Here is a 14,112-nt window from a genome sequence, read left to right on the forward strand (position 1 = left end):
AATTGTCAAAAGAAAATATAGAGAAGACTAATTGTAATTACAGTTAACATGGAGAGGCACATTTATCAAAGGTCGAATTTCAAATTAATGTAAGTTTTTAAAAACTCGAAATTTATGAATAAAATCAAATTTTTTAAACTCAAATTAATTGAATCGACCAGAAGACTCAAATCGAATTTGAATTCGATTCAAATTTAAAAAACTTGATTCAAGTTTTTTTCCACGAAAAAACCTTGAAAGTCAGGAAGGTTGCAAACAACTCCAAATTGATCCCTGGACATCTCCCATTGACTTAAAGGGGTGGTTCACCTTTAAGTAAACTTTTAGTATGTTATAGAATGGCCAATTCTAAGCAACTTTTCAGTTGAACTTTATTATTTATTTTTTATATGAATTATTTTTTTATTTATTAATATTAATTTATTTTTTCTTCTGACTTTTTCCAGCTTTCAAATGGGGGTCACTGACCCCATCTATAAACAAAAGCTTTATAAAGCTACACATTTATTGTTATTGCTACTTTTTATAACTCCTCTTTCTATTCAGGCCCTCTCCTATTCATATCCCAGTCTCCAATTCAAATCAATACAGGGTTGCTAGGGTAATTTGGACCCTAGCCACCAGATTGCTGAAATAGCAAACTGAAGAGCTGCCGAATAATAACCTAAAAAGCTCAAAAACCACAAATAAAAATGAAAACCAATTTCAAATTGTCTCAGAATATCACTCCCTACATAGTACTAAAAGTTAATTTAAAGGTGAGCAACCCCTGCAAACACCAATTCGTCAGGTTTTAGGTGGTGAGTAGTCAAAATTGAGTTCTAAAAAGGGCCAAAGTATGAGAAATCTCAAATATCAAATTCAAATTTTTTTAAAAACTCAAATAACTCCCTAGTTGAATTTGACCTTAAATTTTTTTTTGAAAAATCATTCGAATTTTCAATTTAACCCTCAATAAATCTGCCCCATGATGTTAGTAATATGATTAGATACCAGTGTAAGTCAGGTAAAAAACAAACATGGGAACAAATTGTGATAGAGTACAAAGATGCTTGCACTTACCAACGGTTTACCAACTAGATCAGATACAAGGATTTACATGGTGGGGTCCTAGAGGGGGTATGACTCAATAGTATTCGCAAGTTTGTTGTTACACAATTGTTAGATTGTAATCTATTTAAAGCAGGACCTCCTTCCTCTTATCTCTTTGAAATGTAGCTCTTAATCTTTAAATCTTTAATGTAACTGCACTTTGTATTTATTATTGTAATGACCCCTGTTTATCTATTCATTTATTGTTCGGCAGTACAATGCCAAGTACATAAGTAGCGCTATACAAATAAAAATATACATACATACAAAAGGGAACTCCTAAAAGCACAGGCAAAACAAAACTGGTCAGAAGAATCCACCATAAGACACACAAACACCATAATACGATATTAGGTTCTTGTATGATAGTAGACAAGCCGGCTGATTTGGAAAAAGACTTGGGTATCGGTTGGTTCATTGATCAGTCAGGTCAGAAAAAAGGAGCCAGAAAACCAGTCAAAGTTTACTGCTGAATCATCAGATACAGAGAGAATTCTATTGTCTCTACCTGCATATCTCATGATTCAGCTCTGAAGTGTCTGTATGTAATGGTCACAGGAAAGATCATAATTGTTATGTCTAAGGCATCTTTAGAAATATGGCACAGTAGCAACTTAAAGAGGAACTATTGCAAACATAAAGCCTCTGTTTTGCTTCATTCTGTCTTCACACAAGAGTTGGGTGTCAGATAATTATTGACAGTTAGATGCAATATATCTTATAGGTGGAGCTTCCTTTCCTAGCAGATGTATTAGAGCTCACTCAAATAACTGATTCCAGTTCAAACAAAATCTAACAAAATAACTAGCTTTTGCACAAATTCTGCATGTAAAGAGACAGGATTTCTGGTGATTTTAATAGAGTGTGCTCTAATACATCTTCTAGGCAAAAGGAGCCCCTTATAATATACATTGGATCTAACTATCAATGAGTATCTGACACCCAACTCTTGTGTGAAGACAGAATGAAGAAAAACAGAGGCTGAGATAGGGATAGTGAAGATAAACTTGATTATTTCAGAAACGCTGAATTTTTTTAATTGATTATATTTCGAAAACTTCTTATTTCAGTATGATGAAGCTTATATTAAATTTTGATGTCCGCGATAGTTCCCCTTTAATTCTCAAGGATCGCTATGATTAACCCTCTCTGTGAAAAATGACAAGCATCATAATTAGAGACCACAGGTAAGTTTTGTTGACTAATGTGGATAATCATCACTTATTTATATAGTTCTAGCAATTTACACAGCTCTTTACATTCATTTATAAGGAACAAACAAGGCCTACAGGCAAACATTAAAAGTACTATAACCCAAAAGCTCTGAAAACATTTTAAAATGCATCTGTATTATTTATAATTGATTACAGCTAGTCTGTCTTGCATCTTTACTGCTTTGCTAGATAGTAGTGATACACAGAATCCACTATTTTGGCACTATCTGCATATGTCGGTTCGGTTCAGTATTCGGCCAAATCTTTTACAAGGGATTTGGCCGAATCCACATATGCAGATATGAAGCAGGGAATACAGCTGACTCAACCTGTGCAACCATTTAAATGGTAGCATACTAGAGCCCTGATTCTGGAATGCAATGATCACTGTGCTCCTTGAATACAGTCCAAAGAGGGATAAAGAGAATCTGCTGACTTCCTGTCACTACTATGAAATGTAGGAATATAACTAAGTAAACAAGACAAAACATCTGATAAAATGCTAGAAAACATGAACTAAAGTAAATGAATAAAGCACCCAAAAGGGCAATGGCACAAGAGGCTGTTTCTGACAGTTTAAAGGAATTGTTCAGTATAAAAATAAAAACTGTGTAAATAGATAGGCTGTGCAAAATAAAAAATGTTTTCAATATAGTTAGTTAGCCAAAAATGTAATCTATAAAGGCTGGAGTGACTGGATATCTAACAGCTCTCTTATTGATTACCAGGCAGTAACCAATCAGTGACTTGAGGAGTGCCACATGGGCCATAACTGTTGCTTTTGGATGTAAGCTGTATGCTAAGGATAAATTGCAAACTCACTGAACAGTTCTGTCCCATGTGGCCCCCTTTAAATACATTATTTAACTCAGAGTTAGAGAGCTGAAAGGCAGGAAGTAGTTCTGTTCTGTTAGATATCCAGTCACTCCAGCCTTTACAGATTGTATTTTTGACTAACTAACTATATTATAAACATTTTTTTATTTTGTACAGCCTATTAACCCAGTTTTTATATTTACACGGAATTGTTACTTTGAAGCCATGTTTTTTAAGTAGGCTAAAAACACTGTGGTAAAGAAGCCTCCATTAAACCATTTTACAAGTGACCGTACCATTGCTTGTCAGGCCATTGTTGCAATGTGTATGGCTTCTTGTTGAATAAACCATCATGCGGCAAGTGCTGGTTAGAGCACTGGATAGGTAATTGCAAAAGTTGAGTATTTCTTTTCTGAGGGCTGTCTGTTGCCCCTTGGAGTGCCTAAGCCAGGTCGCTTTCCATTTAAGCACCTTCCATTTAAAGGAGTATTCATCCCCCTAGGCGCAAAAATCCCTCCCCACTCCCCTGCGTAGGCCCACTCCCTCATCCCCACTCCCTCATCCCCCCCCCCCCGGGCAAATACCCCTAACCTGTTACGCAGGGGAGGGAGGAGGGATTTTTGCGCCTAGGGGGTTGAATTTTCCTTTAAGTGGTGATAAGCAGTCACCATGTGCCATTACTCAAGGCAGGTGACGGCAAGGACAAAATGCTTAGAATCACCCTACTATGTGTCAGTTTCAAAACAGTACCTTCCATTGTTTCCATATTAAGCAGAAAGAAAACAAATATATTCAAATTCCCATTTATAAAGGATCTGAAAGATCAAACAAGAACCACAAACAGCAGTAATAATGATGAACCTTACCCAGGATGGTAATGCGCTCTTGTTCATAAACATGGTGCTGGCAGTGTTGGCTACTTCTTTCTCCAGTGCCTCCTGAGCAGATCTCAGTCTACTCAACTTGTTCTCACGAGAACCCTTCCAGCCCAGGTACAAAAACAGGCCAGCAATCACAAAGAATATGCTCATCCCCAAATAACCACATAAATATATGGGCAACAGAAGCAGTAGCTTCTTCCCCATAGACATTAAATGGGGCACCAGTTCAGAACCAGAGGTGGGCACAGGTGGGGACTGTCTTTCTGTATCAGACATGTCAGTAGGCAAGTTTTCACAGCAATGATAACTGGTGAAATGTAAATTATTTTGCTATGCTCTATCAGGGTCAGAGAACTTTAGCACATTGTGTACACAGACTTATGCCCTCCGGAAGAAGAGTAAATTCAGATGCATCTGCACACTGGAAACTAGTCAGTTTAGAAAGCATCTACACAAAATTTTGTTGCGTCAACTTTATATTCTGCACTTGTAGTATTTAAAATTTAACTGAAAAAAAAGGCTAATAAAAAAATTTGCTCTTTAGAACCATTACTGATGAAAGTACTCAGTGTGTTGAGTGGAAAATGTAAATAGGTGCCTCAAGTAAGAACTCCAGTGTGTCTCTACAGTCTGCGGGTTTTCCTTGAACGCTGTCTTTATTGCCCTTCTGATAATTGCGCTGCTCCTTGCTGTATGAAGTCTGGGAGTGCTGGTCATGAAATTCCATACAATCACATACTCCAGTTTCTCGTTATTGTGCTTTAAGGAAGAGACCTTTATTAACTGAAAATGCTTCACAATGAAAAGGTGAATAAACCCCAGACGATATTACATCTTGTTCTGCAAAAATAAGAAATAAAGGTGTTAAGAGACTCATGAAAAAACATGCACCACACATGAAAATGAAAGTATCTGTGATTTCTGATGGAACAAACAGAAACGCTGCAGTCTTTACAGATATCATTTTGGTCTATTTAATTAAGTGGGGTCTCTTGAATGGTATAATTGATGTTTATATAGGGAATAATGCACACCCTATTGTGAAACATAAGGTCATTTTAAATCACAGCCAATATAAAAGCACAAGGGTGCCTCCAACCCCTAATACCTAAAATCCAAGCAATCTACCTCTCACTAACCTGCATCCATCTCTTACTTAGCCAAATCAGTCTCTCTTGCCACTTACTAACCTACTCTAACTCTCACTAACACTTGCAGTGTATCCTGGTCACCTTTTGATAACCCACATTTGTATCTTCTCTCCTTCACATCTCACCACACGGCATAGTGTCATACGCTTTCACCTCTCATTTACGCCCATAAAAGAATCTCCCCCACAACTTCTCACTACCTTTCATCAGTCTTCCCCTCCCATCGCCTCTCAATTATTCGCATCAGTGTGTATCTGTATCTGTCTACCTTACCCCACCATCTCTTACAAACCCATATTTTATTCTTCCTCCAAGAAGCATCAATTATTCAATTCTCCCCAACAAGTATCTAATATGCCAGGCCAAGTCTCCGTAACGCCTTTCAATGTATATCACGCCACCCGTTTCTTACTCACATCATTGTATTTCTGCCCCTGCAGCAGTGAATTTCTTCAAAAAAACCCATAGCTCTAAAGTGAATCCGTGCATCTCTGATAATCAGCAGTGTATTTCCCACCCCGCCCTAATGCAGCAATTTATCGGTCGGTGTAATGATGGCTCCTGCAGAACGTTGGGCGTGTTTATCTTGAATTGGTGGAGTAAAGGCTGAACAAATGCTTCTGAGGAACAAGGTCATCAAAGACCAATGTAGACAGAGACATAGAGAATCTATACACTAAAAATGCCACATGAATGCATGAGTGGTGGAATACTTTCCTTTAGGCTTTTAGCAAATTATTGGCTTAGACACTGTCCTAAACTAAATAAAGAAATCACTAGAAATTCAACATGTGATGTGGAAAACATAAATGCCTAAATTATGGTCAACCATATAACAGAGAAAAAGCATCACGACCAGGAGACTGCAGACATAAAGCAATATTCCTTACCAGCCTGACCTATGTAGCTGAGATGAGAACACTACCCCCTACTGGTCTTAACGTGTAAAGTACACGTCTATATAAGTAAAACCAGAACTACAATTACATTTAACTCATTTATAAAGATCCAACATTTTCTCCAGATCAGTAATATGAAAAAAACTAGGTCTCTATTGTACAGCAAGGAAACAATCAGCAGCGAGAACCCTGCCGCCCAGGCTTACAACTTACTAAATGTGAGAGTTAAATTAGTCAAATCAATAGCAATAAAGATCCTTTAAAGGGGTTGTTCACCTTTGAGATAACTTTTAGTATGATGTAGAGAGTGATATTCTAAGACAGTTTCCAATTGGTTTTCATTATAAGGTTTTTGAGTTATTTAGCTTTTTACTCGGTGACTCTTCAGTTTGCATTTTAAGCAATATGGTAGCTCGGGTCCCAATTACCCTAGTGACCATGCATTGATTTGAATAAGAGACTGGCATACGAATAGAAAGATAAGCAATAAAAAGTAGCAATAACAATACATTTGTAGCCTTACAGAGCATTTGTCTTTTAGAAGGGGTCAGCGACGCCCATTTGAAAGCTGCAAAAAATTTCGAAGAAAAGGGCAAATAACTATAAAACTGTAAAAAATAAATAATGAAAACCAATTGAAAAGTTGCTTAGAATTGGCCATTCTATAACATACTAAAATTTACCTAAAAGGTGAACCACCCCTTTAAAGAGAATAATCAATTGATATAGTCATTGAAAAATGCATTACTGTACAGCTGGCTCTTCAGATACGAATAACAGGGACATATTTGCATAAAGCACAGCTTTGGGATGGGAGCAGATCATTGGTGCTCATGGAGATGAAATGTTACTTTTTGGGGAGCAGCAGAATTAAATGATACATAGAGATTGAAGATTTTGCTGTAAGTGCGTATTGTGGGGCTGATGAAGATGAAAATGAATAGATACAAGAGGTCTATGACAGGAGCCATAGTGTCACTGGCAGGGAAGAGTTAGAAATAACTATTAGATATGGGATTATACAGGGTGTGATTATAACAGGACACTGGCTGGGAAGGGAGGTGTGTATGTGTGTGACATGTGTATGTGTGTGACATGCGTGTATGAGTGTGACATGTGTATGTGTGTGACATGCGTGTATGAGTGTGACATGTGTGTGTGTGACATGTGTGTATGAGTGTGACATGTGTGTGTGTGTGACATGTGTGTATGAGTGTGACATGTGTGTGTGTGTGACATGTGTGTATGAGTGTGACATGTGTATGTGTGTGACATGCGTGTATGAGTGTGACATGTGTATGTGTGTGACATGTGTGTATGAGTGTGACATGTGTATGTGTGTGACATGTGTGTATGAGTGTGACATGTGTATGTGTGTGACATGCGTGTATGAGTGTGACATGTGTATGTGTGTGACATGCGTGTATGAGTGTGACATGTGTATGTGTGTGACATGTGTGTATGAGTGTGACATGTGTATGTGTGTGACATGCGTGTATGAGTGTGACATGTGTATGTGTGTGACATGCGTGTATGAGTGTGACATGTGTATGTGTGTGACATGCGTGTATGAGTGTGACATGTGTATGTGTGTGACATGTGTGTATGAGTGTGACATGTGTATGTGTGTGACATGCGTGTATGAGTGTGACATGTGTATGTGTGTGACATGCGTGTATGTGTGTGACATGTGTATGTGTGTGACATGCGTGTATGAGTGTGACATGTGTGTGACATGTGTGTATGAGTGTGACATGTGTATGTGTGTGACATGCGTGTATGAGTGTGACATGTGTGTGTGTGACTTGACTTAGTCACACAGAGAGAGAGAGAGAGAGAGAGAGAGAGAGAGAGAGAGGCGAGGCAGGGCACCCAGTTAACGGGAATCGCAGAAGTTCCGCAGCACCACAGCAAACCCACGGGCACTGGAAAATTATCTATCTGTTCTGGGTGAGGCTTCTAATACTGCATCCGACCGAAATAGAACACAAACAACCCCAATTACCTTGCCTCCGCCTGCACGAATCAGCTACACAATCACACTCGCAGCGTCTCCCCGGGTGCCACCTAAAAAATCGACGAGCGGGTGGGACGCACAAGCCCCGCCCTCGAGGAAGTGGTCATAACTCTGAATTGACTGGGACATTGCTGTGAGCCGACCCACAGTGATTCCTCGCTCAGGGAGCGTTTATGCACCTGGAGGGCGGTGGCGATGAGAAGCATAAAAAGAGTCCGTTACGGAGCGGAGAAACTCGACCTAAATAAATGTATATCGTGCTGAACTATAAACACATGGCTGGGAATATTTTTTTGGGTGTGTTATGGCTGCGCCTCGTCATGTTTCTGTGGGGCCTGGCGATTCGAGTACACAGAGCCAAGCAGCCCTCTATCATTCCAATAAATAATGACTATGGCGTCTTACAATAGCCCCTCTGTCCTACACCTGCCAGTCTGGTGCTGCCTCAACTAACTTGGCGCCGTTATCGTCTGTGGAGTCCTACCCTAATGCATTTCATGCTTAACTAGCACTTATTCATAGGCAATCTCTAATGTGACAATTGTTTCAGATACTTAAATACCATCTCTTATAGACCCTCCTACAATGTACGAACTGTTGGTGGGCCCCAAAGCGGTGCGGGCCCTGGTGTAGTCGCACCCCCGGTAGTTCCTCCACTGGCATCTACCCCAGGTAATGTACTGTGCAATTCCCTACCACCTCCATCATTCACATCCATCATTAAGGTTGGCACCTGGCCGGTAAAAATGATGGTTGGTCCCAATGTTATTAATAGGGAAAAAAGATAAATATATAGGAAGGCCAGTATTTTTTTCCATCATTCATTAACAGGATTTTTTCACGAAATGCATCGCTCCTCCAACAGAAACCTGCACTGAAATTTGTTTTTCAAAAGAGCAAACAGATTTTATTTTTAATTTTGAAATTTGAAGTGGGGCTAGACATGGTCTTAGTTTCCCAGGTGCCCTCAGCCATGTGACTTGTGCTCTGATAAAGATCACTCACTCTTTATAGCTGCACTGCAAGCTGGAGTGATATCTCCACCCACTCCCTCAACTGGGGTTGTCACCTGTCCAGATTTCACCCAGACAGCTTGAAGTGCCTGTCTGGATTTCCAAATTAGGACAGGACACTGAATCAGCCCACCCTGATGTCATCCACCACGTCCCTGACATCACTGGCCCACCCCCCAATGTCACCGGCCCACCCCTTTTCCCCCAGTTGAAAAGGTGGCAACCGTACCCCCAGCAGCCTATTAACAAATCAATGGGCAGGCAGCAAGAAATCTGTGTTCTGCTTATGTGAAAGTAGTTGAAGTGCTGGCTCATAAAGCACATGATCGGGCGTAATTTCGTTAAACCAAGGTAGGCACCTAGTTGTGCAGTACTGAGGCGTCATATCAGTGAATCACTTTATTTATTTTTAGGATGCGAATTGGCGATATAGCAATGGACTGGATATGCCATGATAAAAGAACTGGTTAACGTTGCAGAACTTTTATATCGATTTCTGACATGTTTTTTTTATATGTCACAACACAGAGACACTTATATGCCATGATATATCATTTTTATGCTAATATTATTCGCTTGTATAGAAGCTTTTTATTCCCACTTATAATTGAATTTTTATAAGCACTGTTGGATGCACTTTAACTGTGATTATACCCTGCAATTTGAATGCCTGTGTTCCGATCTTCTCTTGTTCTATAGTAGATGTGAGGTTGCCGGAGCCTCTAAGACTGAGCACCAGGCTGAACTGAACAAGGGTGTGCGCTGGTTCTATCTATTCTGATTGACAGGTGTTTGAGTCTGGCAGCTCAGTTATTCAGGTGCAGATGCAGGAGTTGCATATTTTTGCACTTGCACTTTTTGTCTGTTGTCCGGTATCTCTATGTTGTGTGTAGCACCATGGTCCTAGAGGAACGTTGTTTCATTCACTGTGTCAGTGGCGTAACTAGATATTACTGGGCCCCACAGCAAATTATTTTTCAAGCCAAAATGTTTAGAGGTTGACATGTTTCTCCAATATTTATTGAAATTGTATATGAATTAGGGCCTCGTGGGGCCCCTATACCTCCTGGGCCCCCTGCAGCCGCAGGGTCTACTTGTATCATGTATCAACCATATGTTTCAATACAGAACAGTTTAGAGGGTCGGCGACCCCCCTTCCCACAGCAGCTTTAGAAAGCTGGAAAATAAGACTTACACTTCAATATTAGAAAAATGGTCACATAGAAAATAGAAAGTAATTGGAAAAAGTATTTATTTCTGGTGAACAATCTGAAACCAATTGTTCGATTGTGAACACCCCCTTTAAGAAGGATATAAATGAGCTGGAGAGACACTAAACTATAACCTGCAAAATATTGCCATTGTAGAACCCTCACTAATCCATACCGTCTTTATCCATACACTGCTTCTGCAGATGATTTTGGTCCCAAGAAAGAGAATCTTTGGGAGTAAAGGAGGAGTATACTTCCCTAGTCTGACCAGCACCTAACTCAAACCTGCAATGTCAACCCAACATTAGCCCCATTGGTTTGGTTGAAATTCTGGCAAGCATTGCAGGTTTGCCTCTCCCTCAGTAAAGCGCACAGCACACAAGACTGTAGGTCCAAGCCAGGTAAATTGTTCATAAATCGATAATAGCCTATATCTAGGAAAACTGTCTGAGAGAAAAATATTGGGCTCTTGGGCAGAGGCAGCAGTCGAATTGGGCAGAGCCTCAAATATAGTTACAACTGTGGAACCAGTAACTAGAGGATATGACACTGTCACTATGTAGTTTTTTTTTGTTTTTTTTTCCCCAAAAAGCTTTATTGTAAATTTCCGGCAATAGAGAGCCTTAAATGCGTTAACAGACTATGTGGTTCTTGAACCACCAGTGTAAGGGTTGCAGGGTAATCAAATATATAGCAATATATCTGCAATTTGGTGCTGACATTGCTTTTTAGCACCCAACAAAACAAGTTTGTTCACCTTTTATTTAAGTTTCAGTATGATGGAGAGTGCTATTTGCAATTAGTCTTTATTTTTTATTATTGGTCATTTTTAGTCCTGCTTCCAGTGCGGTTCTGTCTTAAGTCAGTAAAGTGGCAGAGTTGGAGAAAGAAGGCACATCACCCATAGCATAAAAACCTTCAATTCAATAAATTATTTAAAAAGTGTGCTAAAAACACTGGCTTCACAGTTAAAAACATTGGGCAGTTAGATGTTCAATTCATGGTGGTCAGGTATTCCAAACCCATCTCCCTTGGGGAGAGGATTTTTAGCATCTTTCAAACTGCAAATGCATCAATAAGTTTAACTAGAGGCCACAGCACCTCTGAACCCATGGCTTGTTGCATGGTCATCCCATGCTAAATATTCTTGTTGTATGCATTATGACAAGCTGGATTTAGATTTAAAGGAGAATTCAACCCTTTTGTAAAAAAAAACCCTTACCCCCACCCCACGTAGACCCCCCCTCCCACCAGCGTAACTGCCCCCTGGGGAAATGCCCCATACTTTATACCTACCGCAGACAGAGCAGATTGTGGCTTCACCGCAGCCATCTTGCGTGTCTTTGTGTATTCTTCCAGCAATTTCCGTCATATTCGGCTCATGCGCAGTTGTCGTAAACCGGCGAACTGCTTCAATTGCGCATGCGCCAACATGCTGGTCTCCCACTATTATTATGCACAATCAGAGTTTGTGCTGAAACCTTTGTAGATGTAAACCTTTAAAAAACCTGCCCATGTTTATACAGCCCTCTGTTGTACAGGCGTACATATTAATTCTCTTCTCTCTGCAGACACTGGCTCATACAGAATGAGCTTCTTTTCTTCCTGCACTGGCTACTATTATTTTGAGGGATCCAGTTGCTAGACAGCTCACCTTTCCCCACATAACCTCTGCCTGTCTTCTGGAATAAGTATGCTCTGAAAATGAACACACTATTCCCTGGATCTGAATTGTAAGGAGCTTTTAACTAAACAGAGCACATAAAAGAAGCAATATAGTTTAAAACTCCATACAATTCAAAGTCACATTCCAAACTACTAGAAGCTGCCTAAAAATATATCTTTTTTTTTTTTTTAAAAAAAGGGAGAATTTTGACCACTTCAGTAAAGGTGTGGGCAAAATAATGGACATCTCTGTTGCATGTAGTTATATGGTCATCATTTGGTTAAATGATCTGGGGAAGTGTTAAGACATCTCTTCCTGATAATCCTTTTAGTGCTGATTGTGAACAGTAGTGAAAGATCTATAGTTTGTTATTACTCTGTAAACTCTTCACTACTCTGTAAAAAGTTATTAAAAAAAAAAAAAAAAGGGCACAAAGTATATTCAGCATAAATCCTACTCAGTGAACAAGTGCCACCCTTGCTGAACAAGATCTACTGCCCTGTTAAAGTGACATCTGAACACAATGTATAAATACAATAAACTCTGCTAAATGCTTTCTTCAACAGTATCGCTTCCCAGCAAGGCACCCACGGAGGTTTGAGGATTGCAATTTTGAAGTTAGGAAGGCATTTTTCTCCCGCTGAAGCATATATTAAGAGATATTCAGATGACGGTTTCCTTCTTCTGCCGGCTCAACTACAATTTAGATGGACATGCTCAGTGAAAATAAAGAAGGCGGCACTCCGGATAAAAGGATTGTGGTTTATTAACAGATCAAATCACCTGACGCGTTTCGGGAGCAACTCCCTTATTCATAGGTTTACAGGTTCACCAATGTAAATTTCCTTAAATAGGCTGTAAAACAGCGACCTCTTCAGGGGTTACATAAAATTACCATATTCATTGCTATATTTCCTACCCATTGTATACACAGTTAGGGCCATAAATATTTGGACAGAGAACTGTTTTCTAATTTTGGTTCTTTACATTACTACAATGAATTTTAAATAAAACAACTCAGATGCAGTTGAACTGCAGACATTCAGCTTTAGTTCAGTGGGTTGAACAAAAAGATTGCCTAAAAATATGAAGAACTAAAGCCTTTTTTTTTTTTAACACAATCACTTTATTTCAGGGGCTCAAAAGTAATTGGACAAATAAAAAAAACTGAAAATAAAATATTAATTTGTAATTGGTGGCAATGACAGCCTATGTCTTGAACATCACCAGATTCTGGGTTTCCTCCTCTTTAATGCTCTGCCAGGCCTTTACTGCAGCAGCTTTCAGTTGCTGTTTGTTTGTGGGCCTGTCTGAAGTTTAATCTTCGACAAGTGAAATGCAGCTCAATTGGGTTCAGATCAGGTGACTGACTTGGCCATTCAAAAATATTCCACTTCTTTGCTTTAATAAACTCCTGGGTTGCTTTGGCTCTATGTTTTGTGTCATTTCCCATCTGTATTATAAAACACCTCCAAATCAAAATTTGACTGTATTTTGCTGGACTTGAGCAGACAGTGTCTCTGAACACCTCAGAATTAATTCGGCTGCTTCTGTCCTGTGTCACATCATGGATAAACACTAGTGTCCCAGTGCCACTGGCAGCCATGCACACCCAAGCCATCACACTGCCTCCTCCATGTTTTATCGAGATGTGGTATGCTTTGGCTCATGAGCTGTTCCATGCCTTTTTCTTGCCATCATTCTGGTAGCGGTTGATCTTTGTTTCATCTGTGCAAAGAATGTTTTTCCAGAACTGTGCAGACTTTTTAAAATGTTTTTTTGCGAAGTACAATCTAGCCTTTCTATTCTTGATGCTTATGAGTGGCTTGCACCTTGCAGTGCACCCTCTGTATTTACTTTCATGCAGTCTTCTCTTTATGGTAGACTTGGATATCAATACGCCTACCTCCTGGAGAGTGTTGTTTACTAGTATGGCTGTTAAGGGGTTTTTCTTCACCATGGAAATGATTTTGCAATCATCCACCACTGTTTTCTTCCGTGGACATCCAGGTTTTTTTTGCATAGCCGAGTTCACCAGTGCTTTCTTTTTCAGAATGTACAAAATTGTAGATTTTGCCACTTCTAATATTGTAGCAATATCTCGGATGTTTTTTTTCTCCTGTTTTTGCAGCTTAAGAATGACTTGTTTCAC

The 14,112-nt window shown here is 39.5% G+C and overlaps 1 protein-coding gene across 3 annotated transcripts in view; it reads right to left on the reverse strand.

Moving 5' to 3' along the window:
* Nucleotides 1-8,216, reverse strand: part of esyt1.S (extended synaptotagmin-like protein 1 S homeolog) — a 55,405-nt gene extending 47,189 nt beyond the window's left edge. The window contains exons 1-2 of one of the 3 annotated variants that reach the window (XM_018250015.2): nt 8,059-8,216; nt 3,989-4,843 (exon numbers count right to left, since the gene is read on the reverse strand). In XM_018250015.2, the coding sequence (XP_018105504.1) occupies nt 3,989-4,279 (291 nt within the window). In that variant the 5' untranslated portion in view covers nt 4,280-4,843; nt 8,059-8,216. Of the gene's footprint in view, nt 1-3,988; nt 4,844-5,570; nt 5,709-6,044; nt 6,067-8,058 lie in introns of those variants that run through there. The other 2 variants (XM_018250018.2, XM_018250016.2) reach the window with 2 other exon arrangements.
* Between the last annotated feature and the right edge of the window lie 5,896 nt (nt 8,217-14,112).

Source organism: Xenopus laevis, chromosome 2S (genome assembly GCF_017654675.1).
Source record: "Xenopus laevis strain J_2021 chromosome 2S, Xenopus_laevis_v10.1, whole genome shotgun sequence".
In the NCBI taxonomy this organism is placed as follows: domain Eukaryota; kingdom Metazoa; phylum Chordata; class Amphibia; order Anura; family Pipidae; genus Xenopus; species Xenopus laevis.